The 17,038-nt window shown below is 52.2% G+C and overlaps 2 protein-coding genes across 5 annotated transcripts in view; both read right to left on the minus strand.

Annotated features, from left to right (window-relative positions):
* TNNI1 (troponin I1, slow skeletal type) overlaps positions 1-17,038 on the minus strand; it is a 78,719-nt gene that overhangs the window by 44,518 nt on the left and 17,163 nt on the right. For all 4 annotated transcript variants that reach the window (XM_078356378.1, XM_078356376.1, XM_078356379.1 and 1 more), the window contains exons 2-3: positions 14,278-14,367; positions 373-13,407 (exon numbers count right to left, since the gene is read on the minus strand). The gene's annotated coding sequence lies outside the window, so the exon portion shown is untranslated. The remainder of the gene's footprint in view (positions 1-372; positions 13,408-14,277; positions 14,368-17,038) is intronic.
* PHLDA3 (pleckstrin homology like domain family A member 3) lies at positions 12,732-16,346 on the minus strand. The gene is made up of 2 exons (XM_035280650.3): positions 15,553-16,346; positions 12,732-13,407 (listed from the first exon to the last, which is right to left on the minus strand). The coding sequence occupies exon 1, from the start codon at positions 15,996-15,998 to the stop codon at positions 15,615-15,617; it is 384 nt and encodes a 127-aa protein (XP_035136541.1). The 5' UTR covers positions 15,999-16,346; the 3' UTR covers positions 12,732-13,407; positions 15,553-15,614.

Below are 17,038 nucleotides of genomic sequence, written 5' to 3' on the forward strand. Positions count from 1 at the left end.
CTCCGTTTCAAAAAAAAAAAAGAAAAAAAGAAAATATGATGTTGCACTGCTCTGTGCCTCGGCTTCTCCCCTGCTGGGCACACCCGTGATGGCAGCCCCGACAGTGTCCACTTTGTAACCTTGGGAACATGTGCATGTTACCTCATATGGCAAAGACTTTGCAAATGGATGACGTGAAGAAACTTGAGATTATTCTGGATGAGCTGCGTGGGCTGTAAATGTCACACACGTCTTTATTAGAGGAAGGCACAGGGACGTTATAGACAGAAGAGAAGACAATGTGACCACAGAGGCAGAGGTGAAAGTACTATCCCATAAACCACAGGACACCTGGAGCCACCCGAAGCTCAAAGAGGCAAGACTGTTTCTCACCTAGAACCACTACAGGGAGCACGGCCTCGCCAGCACCTTGACTTCAGCCCATTGATTCCAGACCTTTGGCCTTTAGAACTGCAAGAGAAGGAATTTTTGTTGTTTTAAGCAGCCAAGTTTGTGGCAGTTTCTTACAGCAGCCCCAGGAATCCAGTATACTCTCCTCACCTGATGGAATGGAGAAGAACATATGCCCAGCCCTGGTTCCCTCAGGAAGGGGCTCTTTTTCTATGTTGTGTTGGAGAATTTCCTTTTGAAGGAATTCATCTGCCCTGCTATGGGATAGCACTTTTAATTGGTCAAAATGACATTTCAGGCTGGGCACAGTGGCTCTTACCTGCAATCTCAACACTTTGTGAGGCCGAGGCAGGTGGATCACCTGAGGTCAGCAGTTCGAGACCAACCTGACCAACATGATGAAACCCTGTCTCTACTAAAAATTAAAAAAAAAAAACTAGCTGGACATAATGGCACATGCCTGTAATCCCAGCAACTTGGGAGGCTGAGGCAGGAGAATTGCTTGAACCTGAGAGGCAGAGGTTGCACTGAGCCGAGATCACACCACTACACTCTAGCCTGAGCAACAAGAACAAAACTCGGTCTCAAAAGGAAAAAAAAAACGATGACATTCCAGCTTCGGAACATTCCAGGATGACCTGAAGAAGGAAGGTAGGAAGTCTACGCTGAGCAGGCCAGCTAAAGAAGGTGAATTGCCCAGGTGGAAAGCAGAGGAGCCCAGCTCTTCTTCCGCCCGCTCTCAGCCTCTTGGTGATACATGTGGCCTCCAAGACCATGGGCCTGAATCCTGAGCACCTTCTCTGTGCTAGCCTGGCCTGCTCGCACAGCCCAGGGCACTCTGGTGCCTTCTAGTAGCCAGTAATCTCAGGGTGATCCACTCCTACTTTTTGAGAAGGCAAACTGCCAAATCTAGGGAAAGGCAGGGAGGTAAAGAGGGATAGAGATTCTATAATCTTAATCACTCAGCAAACACTTACTAAACCTTACTATGTGCCAGGCACAGGGCTAAGCACTAGAGATCAACAGTAAAGAGATGTCATCCCTACCTGGAGAGAGATATGAACAAGTAAACCAAGGCTGAACCAGTAAGCCTGTGTAAAGGGTAATGACAGATGTATGCAGAGGAGGAGCGCTTGGCTCTGACTAGGGGTAAGAAAAGAACTCTGGCAAGACTTCCTGAAGAAGATGTCCATATTAGTTATCTGTTGCTATGTAACAAATTATTACAAATTTAGTGACTTAAAATAACACACACGTATGGTCTCACAGCTTCTATGGGTCAGAAATCCAGGCATGGCTTGACGAGGTCCTCTGCTTCAAGGTCCCTCACAAGACTGCAGTCAAGGTATCTGCCAGGATGGTGTCTCATCTGAAGGCTTGACTGAGGAAGGACCTGCTTCCAAGCCCACACAGTTGTTGGTAGATTTAGTTTCTTGTGAGCTTTGACCAGAAGCCACCCTGGCTACCCTCAGTTCCTTGCCAAGTGGGTCTTTAAAACATGGCAGCTTGCTTCATCAAAATGAGCAAGGGAGAGAGTCAGGATGAGCAAGATGGAAATCACAATCTTACGTAGCCTAACCACAGAAGTGGCATCCCATCCCATTCCCATTCTGTCGGTTAGAAGCAAGTCATGAGGCCGTTCACTCTCAGAAGGAAATGATTACACAAGGGGATGAATTCTGGAAGGCAGAGCTCATGGGCAGGGGCATCTTACAGTCTGTCTGTCACCATGGCTCCAGAACTCAGTCTCAAAGGAACAGAAGGGACCAGGTAGGTAGACCTACAGAGGCTGAAGGAGACCAGAGAGTTCTATAGGAAAGACTGGTGCAGAGAGGGCTGCCACTGCAGAGAGCAGCCCAAGCAAATCAGCGACAGTGTGTCTATAGCCAGGGTTTACTTTTTATATATGCTTATTTGTGTTGTATTTTTGACCTTGTTCATTTATATAGTATTCCTGCAGGGAGGGAGGCTAATAGTTCCTATTCTATATTTGTGAAAACTGATGCCCAGACCAGTACGAGTGTGACCAGAAGCCAACTGCCCATGGAGCTCTCTTCTCCAGTGAATATTTGGACATGAATGAGAACTGACAAAGAAAATCACCAAAGACAAGTGACAGCCTGAGGAAGACACGGGAAAGGGAGGAATGAGATTGCCCTTGTTGCAAATGGTGCTCCCCAGGACCCTGGCGTGTGAGGCTACATGGATGTGTATAAGATTGCAGGGCGTGTGTGTGTAACACCATTCAGCAGGCTTCTTTCAATGACTCTCCACCAATCACCCGGGTCCTAAACCCCGGGAACCAGGACAGCAGCCACGGTTTTTATGTGCCCTGAGTCCTTGAATGTCACTAAGATCATTAAGCATCCTTCCCTTGGGCTGCCAACTTCAGAATCACTGTGGGGACTTCTTACTAAAAATGCTGAAACCTAGGCCAGCTCCAGAGGTTCGGATTCAGTGGGCTGCAAGTAGTGATAGGGTTCTGTGCTTTTAATAGGCACCTGGGAGAGTCTGACCATCTGCAGGATTTGGAACCTACTGACCTACTTCAGGCTCTTTGCTTTACAAGTGAGGAAGGTGACGCCCAGCAAGGAGGGAACTGCCCAACCTCATAGGGCTGGGTAAGGGACAGCTTGAATGAGGGTGCAGGCTGCCAGCGTTCCTGCTGAGAGCCACTTAGGTGTCCTCTCACTGTATTTCCCTCGACTGCATACCTGCCTGATTTCTTCCCAGCTTCACTCATCTGAAGTGTGCCAGGAGCTCCCAGGAGCCTAGCCCACATCCACCTACAAACAGAAAACACTTACCCCGGGAGCCAATAAGCCCGCAAGACAGTATACACATACACATGCACGCAGGTGCATGAGTGCACACTATACACATGCGTAATTTCACACTTTCCACAGGTCTTTACTGGACACTCACCCACCATATGCCAGCCACTCACTTGAGAATCCAGCAGTGAGCACAACTTAAAAAAATTACCGAACCCCACCCTCCTGCACCCTCCAGTCTAGGACAGGGAACCAGGGGGCTGCTTCAAGTCAGTTCTAGCAGCAGGTTCTGCCCAGGCCCATGAGCAGCTGAGCAGAAGAGGAAGGGCTCGGTTGCTGGGGTCAGGGTGGTCCCCTCACCAGACTGTGCAGGCAGAAGACCTCTCAGCTTTGGGTCTAGGAGCTCAGGAGGCACTGGGAAAAACAAAGTGGACTCAGGTCCTCCCACAGCCCTCCAGGCACCCTGGATTTACTAGTACCTTTATTTTGAAACCTCTGTGAGCAGTCGGCCCTGGCAGAGGATCCTGACTACAAACAGGACTTGCAGGCTAAGCTGAGAGGAGCCACAGGATACCTAGCAGAGGCCAGGAGACAGAGCGTGGAGGATATCCCCTTGTTAAACTCAACTAATCAAGATGCCCAAATTCCACGGCCTTCAGCAGAGGGCCCTGGATGGGTATATTTGTCTTTTTTTTTTTTTGAGACAGGGTCTCACAAATGCAGTAGCACGATCTTGGCTCACTGCAGCCTCCGTCTCCAGGGTTCAAGCGATTCTCATACCTCAGCCTCCTAAGTAGCTAGGACTACAGTGCGTGCCACCATACTGGACTAATTTTTGTATTTTTAACAGAGACAGGGTTTTGCCATGTTGCCCAGCTGGTCTCCAACCCCTGACCTCAAGTGATCTGCCTGCCTTGGCCTCCCAAAGTGCTGGGATTACAGGCGTGAGCCACCACACCCGGCTGAAAACATTTGTCTTTCTAATTCCAGACTAGATAGTCTAGGTGTAATTCCAGATCCAGGACCCCAGCTTAACCATGGGGAAGACACTTCACTTCCCAGAGCCTTAGCATGACCATCTGTAATCTATCGGGAAATAGTCCCAGCTCTTCCAACCTCACAGGGCTGTTGCGATCATGTGATGAGGAACACCCCAGAGCGTTCTCTGAAAGAGCCCTGGAAAGAAACACAGCAGTGATGACGAAGCTTCCATGACTGAAAGGTGAAGATGGGGGGAAGGGTCTTCCAGGAATCTTCCAGGGAGGAGCCTGTGTTTTTTTCCACTGGAAAAACAGACTGGGCAGGAGCCATGTGGGAGGCCACCCGGACTGTGAGGAGCATCCGCTGGTTCTGCGTGTTTTGGAAACGGAGTAAGCACAGAGTGACCTAAAGTCCCCTTTGCATAAGTAGCTGACAATTCCAAACCGCAGTCCTGACCACCCGAGTCAAGTCTAATTAATAGATGCTGTTTGCTTTTTAGAGCTGTTTTCACAACTCAGTTCCTCTATCTGCACTGACTCAGTGAGCTTGGAGGCCCATGCCCTCGACAGAGTCAGCCAAGGGTTTTCCAGGGCCAGACTTGTGTGTCCTCCTTCTTGCTTAGTTGGCGACATGCTCCGTGAACTCAGACAGGTTGGGCAACTGACCTTCTCTTCCCTGGCAGGGGAGCGGGGCCTTTGTGTGTGTGAAGGGCCATGAGCTGTTGGAATGGAGTGCAATTAGCAGTGCTGGTGAGGACAGCGCAGCGCAACCGGATGACCAGGGGATTGTGATGAGCCACACCTGCTCTCTCCATCCTCAGTTTCAACCAGGAAGTTCAAATGCCAGGGAGGTACCGTGAGGTGGTGAGAAGAGCATAGGATCCAGAGTCAGAGGGTAGGAATCCACTCTGAGCCACCGGCTGGCTGCGGAATCTCAGGCAACTGCTTTTGCTTCTCTGAGTTTCAGCTTCATCATCTGTAAAATGAGGACACTCGTCTGGAAGGAACATCAATCTAGCACAGTCTAAAATTTAGACCCTTATGCATGGAGGCTAGGAATTGGGATTAGGTAAAAGCACTCAGGAAGTGTTACGAATTTAAATTGTTAATTACGTGCAGTTTTCTAAATAGGGATTAGGCAAAGCAAGGCTCCTGAGAGGATTATTATGCAACTGTAATAACAGTCATTTATTGTGCACTATCTGTCTGTGTACTTTACCCACTCTACAGGCATTCTCTCGATTAAGTCCCACAATGATCCTAGGAAGTGGGGCTATCATCACCCCTATTTTAATGGCATGCCAAATCACTTGCCCAAGTCATGTGGTTAGTATGAGACACAGCGGGGCTTCACGCTCAGGGCTGTGATTAGAGCTTAAGTTGTTAACTGCTACTGGCAGGTCTCCTGGTACTTAAGTATCTCGCCCGCAGTGGGCATTTCCTAACTAGTTGTTATTACTGCCTTCCACCTCCTCTTTGCATTCCAGCCTCTGGTCATCAGGCTCTCATTAGCTCTACTCTTAACTCACTTCCTGGCTCCCAGGGTCTCCCTTCTCCATCACTGCCACCACCTCTCACTTCTGCCCACCCTCCAGGGGGACCCAGCCATTCCACCTAAATCCTAAAGAGGACCAGCTGCGGTGGCTGACGCCTGTAATCCCAGCACTTTGGGAAGCCGAGGCAGGCGGATCATGAGGTCAGGAGATAGAGACCATCCTGGCTAACATGGTGAAACGTCATCTCTACTAAAATTACAAAATATTAGCCGGGCATGGTGGCAGACACCTGTAGTGCCAGCTACGCTACTCAGGAGGCTGAAGCAGGAGGATCACTTGAACCTGAGATGCAGAGGTTGCAGTGAGCCAAGATGGCGCCACTGCACTTCACTCATTCCAGCCTGGGTGACAGAGTGCGGCTCTGTCTCAAAAAAAAAAAAAAAAAATTACCCTAAAGAAACAACCAGAGACAGAAATTTGAATATGTTCAAATGGTCATTGAAGCCTCATGTGTTAGAGAGAAAGAATGAAAAAGAACATGAACATGAATGTCCAACAATAAAAGATTAATTCGCTATATAGATAATAGTACAGAGAACAGCATAACATACAGGCATTGAGAGGCATATAATGGTATGGTTTTATAACCACAATATATTGACACATTAAAAACCAGAGTATAGGAGCCGGGTGTGGTGGCTCACTCCTGTAATGCCAACACTTTCTGAGACCAAGGCAGGCAGATCATGAGGTCAGGGGTTCGAGACCAGCCTGGCCTACATGGTGAAACCCTGTCTCTACTAAAAATACAAAACTTAGCCAGGCGTGGCAGCACATGCCTGTAATCCCAGCTACTCAGGAGGCTGAGGCAGGAAATTCGCTTGAACCCAGGAGACGGAGGTTCCAGTGAGCTGAGATCGTACCATTGCACTCCAGCCTGAGACAGAGCGAGACTCAGTCTCAAAAAAAAAAAAACCAAAACCAGAATGTAACAGAGTATACAGAGTATGACCCCATGTATGAAAAACAATTACATGTTATGTTTGCATAGAAATAGATGTAGAAGAAAATATACCAAAATGCTAACAAAGACTATCTCTGAGAGATAGAAGCATAAAGGTGATTGTTTGTTTTCTTCTTTAAAAATTTATGTGCTTTCACATTTTTCTTATAATAAAAATAAGGGGTGCATGCATGTCTGTGTGTGTGTCATGTGTGTGTGTCTGTGTGTGTTGTGTGTCTGTGTGTGTGTCGTCTGTGTGTCTGTGTGTGTGTCTGTGACTGTGTGTGTGTCTGTGTTTGTGTGTGTGTGTGTGTGTGTGTGTGTAACAGAGCTCTGTGATGGGCTCCCCATTGCCTATAGAAAGAAGCCCAGACTCCCAGCCCACTTCCTCTGTGCGTGGCTATTGCTGCTCAGGTTCTACGTACACTTTTTGTGTCTCTTGTCCTCCCTCAGTTTTGCTGGTCCTGGCACCTTTGTATAGGCAATTTCTTCCACCTGGAACACCGTCTCTCCTCTCTGATGGTCAGAATTGTATCCTCCCTTCAAAGAGCCAGCTCAAATGTTCCTTGCCCCTCCACCCCACCTCCCATAGTTCTGCCTGCTCCTTTTGCATGCTGCCCTCTCTGTCTCAGTTACCGTGGGAGCTCTTTAAAGTCAGGGTATGGGGCAGGCTTTATGTGGGACAGGCCTATGTCCCTTGCAGCAAATACCCACTCATGCTTAACAAAGCAGTGAAGTTGGGTTGAGTTAAAGTGAGTGGCAGTTGGCTTCCAGGAGGAAGCCCAGAGCTGATTGGAGAGTCCCCGAGAAACCCCTGGCTATCTTACTTCTTTGCAGCTGGGGGCCTAGGTCTCCCTGCTGAGATGACAGGAAATGCTGATGATATCTGAATCATCGGTGGGTGATGCCTTCCTTGGGGCTGTTGCCCACAGGCTTGGACTCTGCATGGTCCCTTCAATGGGACTGAGTGCTGTGGGCAGAGCTGACTGGTGAGATCATGAGGATGGGTTGTGCAAGGCCTTGTCCCTGGGGCAGTGGGTAGGGTGGCCATCTATCACAGTTTGCCTAGGACTGAGAGGCTTCTCAGGGTGCAGAACATTCTATGTTAAAACCGGAGAATTCCAGGCCAACCAGGATGGTTGGTCAGCCAGCAAGCAGGGCATGAATGCTGCCTCTAAGCCTCTGGGACCAGGATTGCCACCACACAAGGTCACAGCTGCTGATCCCTTGAGCACTTATCCCTACAGACCCTGTGCCCAGGTCCTTAGACAAAGAACATCTCAGGCCAATACAGCAACAAGGTTCTGAACCTGAGTTCAGAGTTGTCACTGCTCCTTCCTAACCAGGAGTCCATCTGCTCTTCTAGGCTATTTCCACCCCAGGCATAGCTCCCGTGAGCAGGCCCAGAGCCCATGAGACATCTCCCTGGGTCCTTCCCTGTAGTTAGTCTCCACCCCTGTTTCAAGGCCTGGCTCCAGTCATCCTCTCCATGAAGCCTCCCCTACCCCCAGCCCACAGCCCATGCCCTTCTCTGCCCTCTCGTGCTCCCCACTCCTCGAGGCTTAATCCTCACCAACTCTCTCTCTTCTGACCTCCTTTCTTCCAGCAAAATGGTGGGTTCGTTCACTTACTCATTCACTCACAAACTCTAAGAATCTATTTGGTGTTGGGTTAAGAGCACTTTTACATAGAGTCCCACTGTGACCACATTGCCTCCTGGCTCCACCACTTAGCTGCTGTATGACTCTGAACCAGTCACTTAACTTCTCTGGGCCTCAGTTTCTTAATGTAAAATATAGGAGTCATGATAATCGCACGAACCTCACAGGGTTGTTGAAATGTTACATGATTTAAGAATTGTACAGGCTGGGCATGGTAGCTCACGCCTATAATCCCAACACTTTGGAAACCTAAGGCAGGTGAATCACTTGAGCCTAGGAGTTCAACATGGTAAAACTCCATCTCTACAAAAAATACAGGCCAGGAGTGGTGGATCACGCCTGTAATCCCAGCACTCTGGGAGGCCGAGGTAGGCTGATCACAAGGTCAGGAGTTCAAGACCAGCCTGGCCAACATGGTGAAACCCCATCTCTATTAAAAATACAAAAATTAGCTGGGCATGGTGGCACGCTCCTGTAATCCCAGCTAGTTGGGAGGCTGAAGCAGGAGAATTGCCTGAATCAGGACCTGGGAGGTAGAGGTTGTAGTCAGTCGATATCGCACCACTGCACTCCAGCCTGGGCAACAGAACAAGATCCTATCTCAAAACAAAACAAAACGTAACAAAACTAGCCGAGCATGGTGGTACATGCCTGTAGTCTCAGCTATTCAGGAGGCTGAGGTGGGAGGATCACTGGAGCCCAGCAGGAGGTCGAAGCTGCAGTGAGCCAAGATCGTGCCACTGCAGTCCAGCCTGGGTAACAAAATGAGACCCTATCTCCAAAAAAACCCAGAATTGTACAGTTCCTGGATCAATACCTGGCACAGAGTAAACACTATATACCACTTCCCATTATTATTATTAGAATCTACTATGTGCCAGATACTCTGAGGCACCAGAAATATACAAATAACAAGTCCAGAAACTGACCAGTCTAGTTGGACAGGCAGATGCATAAACCAGCAGTCAGAAGGCAGTGTGACTAATGGAGGAGGTATGGCAGCACGGAGAGAAGCGAGCAGTTACTCAGTCTGCCCTGTAGGCAAGGCAGTCAGGGAGGCTTCTCTGAGGTGGTGACACGAGAGAGAGCTGAGCCAGTGATACAGAATTGTGTAGCAAGAGTGGCGGTACATTGGCCTAGCAGTGTGAGGCAGCGTTCCCTGCTCCTGGAATGGGGGTGAATTGCATGCTAAGGCCGGGTGTGTGGAGCATGTGGAAACAGACACTAGAGAGATAGCCCTGATGGTGGACAGCAGACCCTTGCAAGGAGTTGGCCTCCTCCCACTGCAGTGGGGAAAGCGCTGGCAGCTTTAGCAGAACTTCAGTGGACCACAGTGAACCCACTGAGGCAGGAGACTGAGGGAAGTAAAACTGGGGCTCTCTGCGCAGCCTCACAGTATGTTCCTGCACAGCCAGTCTTGCCAAGGTCCTCAGGTCCTGGCTCTGGTGGGACAGCTGCTGACAGTGCCTATACATCCCCAACAGACTTCAAGATTGCACACCGAAGTGCCCTGTCCATCTGCCCCCACTCCTTCCTGCTGCAATTCCAGCTCATGGACTCTCATTCTGGCTCTTCCCACTGGTCTCCATTCTCACCCTTTCTAAAGCCTTAGCTCCCAACCCCTGCTCACCCTAACCAGAGCAAGCCCATCCCTTCTCCCTCAGCCTCCCCACCCCACCTCATCAGACTCCCAGCTGCCTGGCTGAGACTTGCCCTGTCTCATGTTCCCATGGATGACTCATGTATCAGGCGGGGGTGAGGCCAGGCTGAGGCTGCTGAAGCAGGGGGAGAGTTGGTGGCAACAGCCCCTCCCTGGCCTCACAGGCCCAATTGAGCAAAGGTTTTCCATCTCATGCATGTCTGCTGGCACTGTCAGAGCCTGTTTGTGCCCCCAAAGAGGTCCTGACCCTATGCTGAGGTCTAGCCAAGCCTTCCCAGGGTGAGGCCTTTGCTCCTTCTTGGAAATTCAAAGTCATGAAAACCAGAGCATTGAGAACACCCATGAACCCCAGAAGCAGGGTGGTTTCTCCTCCATCAGAGAGGCAAAGACTCCCCAGAGAGGTCATGGATCTTTCTTAAAAAGCTGGTCTTGAACCCCAGACCTCTGTGCTGTGAGGGCTCTTACAAATGATAGTAAATGATCATCCCATTGAAACCACCAGCACCTACCCTGCTGCCTACTAAGAGCCTACTGCGTTCTAGGGTCTGTGTCAGGGTCTCTAAACAGCAGCATACTCCAAGGACTCTCCTAGCAAGAGAAACTGAAGCTGGGTTTGGTCAAGAACCAAAGCATACTTTAAACTGACAGGGCTGGGTGTTCCAAAACAGCCTGCTTTCCCCTTCACCCTCTACCCGCCCTCTGCCCTTGATGTCCCATACTAGCTATGCACTCCACTGCCCTTTGCAGCCAAGCTCCCAGAACGACCCCTAGTGCTGGACAGAGGAAGTGTTGCCCAGTGCTCCCCTGGACCCCGTGGCCAGTTCTATTGGCACCAGTTAGCAATGACCGATTTCCTCACCAGAACCTGGGCTCCTTGAGGCAAGGACTGGATCTTGTCTTTCTCCTCTGCATCCCCAGCAAAGGCATTTAGTTTGCCGGATGTCTTGTCTCTCAACCTCGTCTGCTCACTAACATTTCCCTATTTATTTATTTATTTATTTATTTATTTATTTATTTATTGACATGGAGTCTTGCTCCCTTCGCTGGAGTGCAATGGGGTGACCTCGGCTCACTGCAACCTCCACATCCTGGACTCAAGTGATTCTCCTTCCTCAGCCTCCCAAGTAGCTGGGATTACAGGGGTGCACCACTACAACCCATTAATTTTTGTATTTTTAGTAGAGATAGGGTCTTGACATATTGACCAGGCTGGTCTCAAACTCCTGATCTCAGGTGATCCACCCGCCTCAGCTTCCCAAAGTGCTAGGATTACAATACAGGGATCAACCACTGCACCCAGCCCACTCCCCTATTTCTGAGTACCTGAACCCCCCACCATCAGGTACCCTTGGGTTTTATTGAAAAGCAAAAAGATTATATTTTAGAGGCTTCTGTTTTATAGGATGAAGAAACTAATCTCTTCCATTAATAAAGCTCAGTCAAGGGAGGAGTGGCAACTCTATTCTTTCCAACCATGCCCACCTCCCAGATAATACCGCCGTTCTCCCCACCTTTCTCCCCAAGCCCATGGCAGGCACCACCAATTGATCACAGCATTCTAGTTGAGCCCTGATCTTTCTCAGCACTGATCAGGGTTGCATGAAAAGATGCTTATTTGCCATGGTGGGATTAAGCCACTCATGGACAATTGTACCATTAGATACAATAATAAATGATATATTTATAAAAGTTCTGTTGTAATTTACAAATTCCTATTCAACTGTGCAATGCAGATGACACATTAGATGAGCAGGATGCCTCTCTTGTGGACTCTGAGGGACTGACTGGGACACAGGACAGGGAAGTTTTGATTGGAAGGCAGGAGGAATCCGAAGGGGAACAAAACAGGTTGGAGCAAAAAACAATTTAAGACTTTGATTGCTGAAGGGGGCCACTCAGCCTCCTTGCTCCTTCCAGAGACTCTGAAGTAGGCCACTGCTTTGCAATAGGGAAGGTCAGATGTGGGGAGTAATGGAGGAAAGGAAGGCAGAGGCAACTGCTGGCCACAGCCTGGAAAGGTCCAGGGTCACCCGATCAATAGTTTCCATATAACCCTGGGCAGCTATTGTCTGTTCCTCAGTTTTCCCCAGCTTTTTGTTTTGTTTTGAGACTGAATCTCAATGCTTTGTCACCTAGGCTGGAGAGCAGTGATGCGATCTCGGCTTACTGCTAACTCTGCCTCCCAGGTTCAAGCGATTCTCCCGCTACAGCCTCACTAGTGGCTGGGACTACAGGTGTGCACCACCATGCCCAGCTAATTTTTGCATTTTTAGTAGAGATGGGGTTTCACCAAGTTGGCCAGGCTGGTCTCAAATTCCTGACCTCAGGTGATCTGCCCACCTCGGCCTCCCAAAGTGCTGGGATTCCAGGCATAAACCACTGCCTCAGGCCTTCACCCTGTTGAAATTATTCCTTTTAACTTTCCAGGAGAGCAAACTTACCATGTAAATGTATAAAGCCTGAGTATAAATGACAGGTGACAAGCTCTGCCCAGGCAGCTGAGGCTTCTCCCAGGGTAGCCAGGGCAGGGTAGCCTCCTGTAGAAGAGTCCCTATAGGGACTGCACTGACCAGCTTGACATCCCTTGGTCCAGAATTCATGTGCCCTCCTTCCTAAGACCACTGAGGCCCTGTCTACTGGGGTTGTAGCATCTCTGCCCATCTAGGCTAGAGATTCCAGAATGGGTTGTGAACTGGGAGAATAGGGGTAAAGAGAGAGATGCTCCAAGCCATGGGTCTTTGTGGGCAAATAATTTCACTCAGCAAACTTTGTGGTTACTGCCCTTTGCAGGGCATCTTCATTTAGGGAAAGGCATGAAATGGTAGTGGCCAAACCCCCACCTCACCCCCACCACCTCCAGGCCTAACATCGCAGTGGGAGGAAGATGGGTAGAGGTGCGGGAAGAAGTGTGCAAAGAGAGGGCCTGGATGGGTGGGGGTCCCAAAAGGACCTAAGCAGCAGGAGACCCCCAGAAGTGGGCTTTAGGCCCAGCAGCTCCCCCTTCTCAAGATGAGTCCAGAGGCCATTCTAAAGTGAGCCTGTCTACGAGGGCATGGGTACCAGCCTGTCCTCCTGATTCCTGAGGCGTTGGCTCGGCACCCCATGGGGGACTGCCCTTCTCCAGGCCTGGCACAAAGCCAGGGGGCTAAGAGCAGTCTGCAGGACAGAGGGCAGGACCACAGCAGGGAGGGGGCTCAGATGCCAGCTCCCTCTCTTGCCATATGAGGCCAGGTCTGTGGCTCAAAGCCCCTGAGCTAGGCACGTCCTGAGAGTCTGGGAGCATCCAGGGGCTGACTCTTCATCCTCAGCCCTGCGTAGCATTCTGCCCTCCTCCCAGGGCCTGTCCATTCCTTCAGTTCCAGTGCCTCCTCCACACATCCATGCCTTCCACCTCGCTGCATGGAGCAGAGTCGTGCCCCCACAAGCCAGAGGAAACAACGAAGCTGGCAAGAAAGAACAGCAGTCAGAGCAGGGCAACACTGGGGAAAGGAATATCTATTATGAGCTGGGCATTTTACACCCGTGCTTCCCAGCTTTTTCTGTAAACATGGAAAACACTTTTTGCACATGTACTGCGGCCAGGGGAATCTGCTTCCTCCCAGGCCCCTGAGGCCTGAGGGACCAATGTGGATCAATCCTCAGCACAGGGGATCTGCCTTACACCCCACTTCTCAGCTAACCCTCACTACAATGTGGGAGGGTGTTAACAGGACCATCTAAGCGGGTTATGGCACTAAAGGGGGTCCCAGGCTCACTAGGACTCTTAAGATGCCTGCAGGCGGGTGATGCCACCTGGAAGGTGGTAGTGGGGAGAGGGAGATCTAGGTTTCCACTGGAAAAATTAAGGCTAGAAGGCAGGCTAAATCCTTCCTCGCCCTGCTCCTAGTTCTCACAAGAAAGGAGTGGCATCTGGGGAAGAGGGCACAGGGCTGACAGCCAGGGCTTCCAGGTTCTATTCCTGGCCCCTCTCCTGGGCCTTCCTGACCACAAATCTGCCCCCCACTCCCTGCCCTGCTGTTCATGGAGGATTAAGACAGCACAAATAACAACTCATGACCCCATCCTGTACCCACCCACCCTGCCCCAGTGCCCTGTGCCCTCCTCCAGCTTCTCCTCCTCTGGCCCAGCCACTCCTGACTGGCAGTCAGGAGCAGGTAGACAGGCCCATGCCACCCCACCACCCCTGGTCCTTGGCATCAGTGGCCTAGCCTCTGATGCAGTTGCCATCCTCCAGCTCCCTCGCTCTCCCAACAGTGAGCCCTAGGGCCCAAAACCCACTGGCAAGAATGGGGACCAGGTGCAGTGGCTCACACCTGTAATCCTAGCACTTTGGGAAGCCAAGGGCAGATTGCTTGAGCTCAGGAGTTTGAAACCAGCCTGGGCAACATGGGGAAACCTCAAATCTACAAAAAAAAAAAAAAAAAAAATTAGCCAGGCTTGGGGGCATGTGCCTGTAGTCCCAGCTACCTAGAGGCTGAGGTGGAAGGATTGCTTGAGCCCATGAGGTTGAAGCTTTTGAGGCTGCAGTGAGCCATGACTGTACCACTGAAACAGCCTGGGCAACAGGTAGAGAATACACACACACACACACACACACACACACGCACGCCAGGCACAGTGGCTCATGCCTGTAATCCCAGCACTTTGGGAGGCTAAGGCAGGCAGATCACCTGAGGTCGGGAGTTCAAGACCAGCCTGGTCAACGTGGCAAAAACTCCATCTCTACTACAAATACAAAAATTAGCAGGGTGTGGTGGTGGGCACCTGTAATCCCAGCTACTGGGGAGGCCGAAGCAGGAGATTCACTTGAGCCTGAAAGGTGGAGGTTGCAGTGAGGCAAGATTGTGCCACTGCACTCCAGCCTGGGTGACAGAGTGAGACTCTGTCTCAGAACCAAAAAAACCCAACCAAACAAAACACACACACATACATATATGTATGTGTGTGTAGGAGGAGCTGGATCCCTCAGGCCCAGTCCAGCCAAGCCAGCCCACTGAGGCCCCATCTTGGGAGCTGGACCCCTTGGCTCTATTTGAAACCCTTGATGGTGCCTTCACTAACTGGGGAATACAGTCTTTCTGCATCAATTCAGTGCTCAAACTTTATAACAAGCATTCAAGCATTCAACCTAGAGGAAAGAGGGTCTGTCTCCACTTCCACGTTCCCAACCTCGCTTGTCCCCAGCTGCCAGAAAGCTGAAGTCCAGAAGCCCTGCTCTGTGTGGAAAGCAGAGGCCCACAGCCTGGCGTAACCTGCAGGCCAGCCTCTCTCTACTTCCTTCCACCTGAGTCAGGGCTGAACCAACCTGTGGGAAGGCTCATCTCACCCAGGAGTCCCCCTCCCAGGGCTTCCATCTTCCTCTGAGGCACCAGGGTCACATTCAGCACCCGCCGGCCTGGCGCCCCGGGGAAAGTCCGGATCTGCTGGGTTGGCCGCTGGCCCAGGTCTCCCATGCCCTCTGTTGGCCCCAGTAACCTCCCCTAAGACTGTCCAACTGTGAAGTAGAATGCTCGTTCTCGTTCGCTCTGTAGGGGAAAGAGGAGAATGGAGAGAAGGAGATGAGAGGGCCCAGTCTCCCGGGGGCTTACCTGCCATGACCTCAGCACCGAGGTGGTGAGTAGCATGAAGGTAAGATGGTGCGCCCGGTGGTTTAGGACACAAGGGTCCCAGTCCCGAGACTCTGCCGGGCCCGCACTGTCTGGATGGCCTGTTGGTTCTTGAACTTGACCAGGCCTAGGGTGATCTGGGCGTTCCAGCCGGGGTCTTCCAGGGGGCAGCGGAAGTCGATCTCGCCGCCGCCTTCGGTCACCAGCGTGAAGTAGATGTGGCGCCCGGTGCTCTCCACGCACTCCACCGCCTTGATGCGGGCGAAGCTGAGCTCCTTGGGCCGGCCGCCCGTGCCCTTGGCCTCGAAGAGCTGCAGCCCACGCTCGGTGAGTACGCAGCGCTTCCGCTTCCACAGCTGCAGCAGCCCGCCGCTGCGCTTCTCCAGCACGCCCTCCTTGAGCACGGTGGCCGTCGCCGCCGCCGTCATGGGCGCCTCGAGGTTCGCGGAGAGCTGCAGGCTGCGGCGGTCGCGGGGCCCTTCTTGGCCCCGCAGCGTCGGATTCTGGCGCCCAGGGCCAGCTGGCCGTGAGCCGTGCTCACCTGCGCCCTGACTGCCCCGCGCGCCCGCACCGCGGCCCTCAGCACCCCGCTGCCGGGGAGGTGATGTCCGTGCCCCCCGCGCACGCCGCGCCTACAGCCCAGCTTCAGCTGGCACCGGCTCCTCCGCCCGACCGGAGCTGGCCCAGCCCGACCCGCCTCTGCCGGGTGCCTCCGCCTCTCCCTAGCCCGTGAGCCCCGCAGTGCGCCCGTTCTCTTGCTCCCCTGGGCTCTGTCTGAGAGCAGAGCGGCAGCTCGCTGGATGTGCCCTTACATGTTCCGCCGCTCGCCTCCTGCGCCGCCCGCCCTCCGCGCATTCCTGCCCCTGCCGGCCCTCCCCGCCCCGGCCGGCCCTCCCCTCCGCTCCGCGCACAGCTCCAGCCGGGCACCGGGGGCGGGGCCGCCGCGGGGGCTCTGTCACTCACTGGAGGCGCAGCGCGAGGGGCGGGGAAGGCTGGGACCAAGAAGGGGCTGCTTACTCAACAGCCCAAGCCTTCTGGCTGCGGGTCTGCTACTTCTCGGAACCGCGGCTCCCCCAAGCCCTGAATGAAGCGGGAGGTGGCGGGGAAGGAAGGGGGAAGGCGCATCTCCTAGATTGGAGAGGGTACTGCTAGACAGTGGGTGGCTGGCTTGGCGATCGCGCTATGGCACCAGTTGCACGTTAGGCGTCAGACAGCTGCTGGCTACTTGGCAGGCCGTGGGGCCCTCAGCCTCTGCATCTAGCCTATGTTGGGTTCCTCCTCCATCGGCCGATTTCTCTGTGCAGGACCCAAGAGAGGCTGTCCACACGGTTCACCAGCTCCTATTCCTACCTTCATGCGCTGCGCAGGGAGGCCTGTAGAGAGTAGCCAGTGCCAACAAAGGAGAGCTGAGCCTTGAGGTCATTCATGAACTCCTCGTAGTGGGGGAGGAGGGACCCCCGCCGTGACC

Source organism: Callithrix jacchus, chromosome 19 (assembly GCF_049354715.1).
Source record: "Callithrix jacchus isolate 240 chromosome 19, calJac240_pri, whole genome shotgun sequence".
Taxonomy (NCBI): Eukaryota; Metazoa; Chordata; class Mammalia; order Primates; family Cebidae; genus Callithrix; species Callithrix jacchus.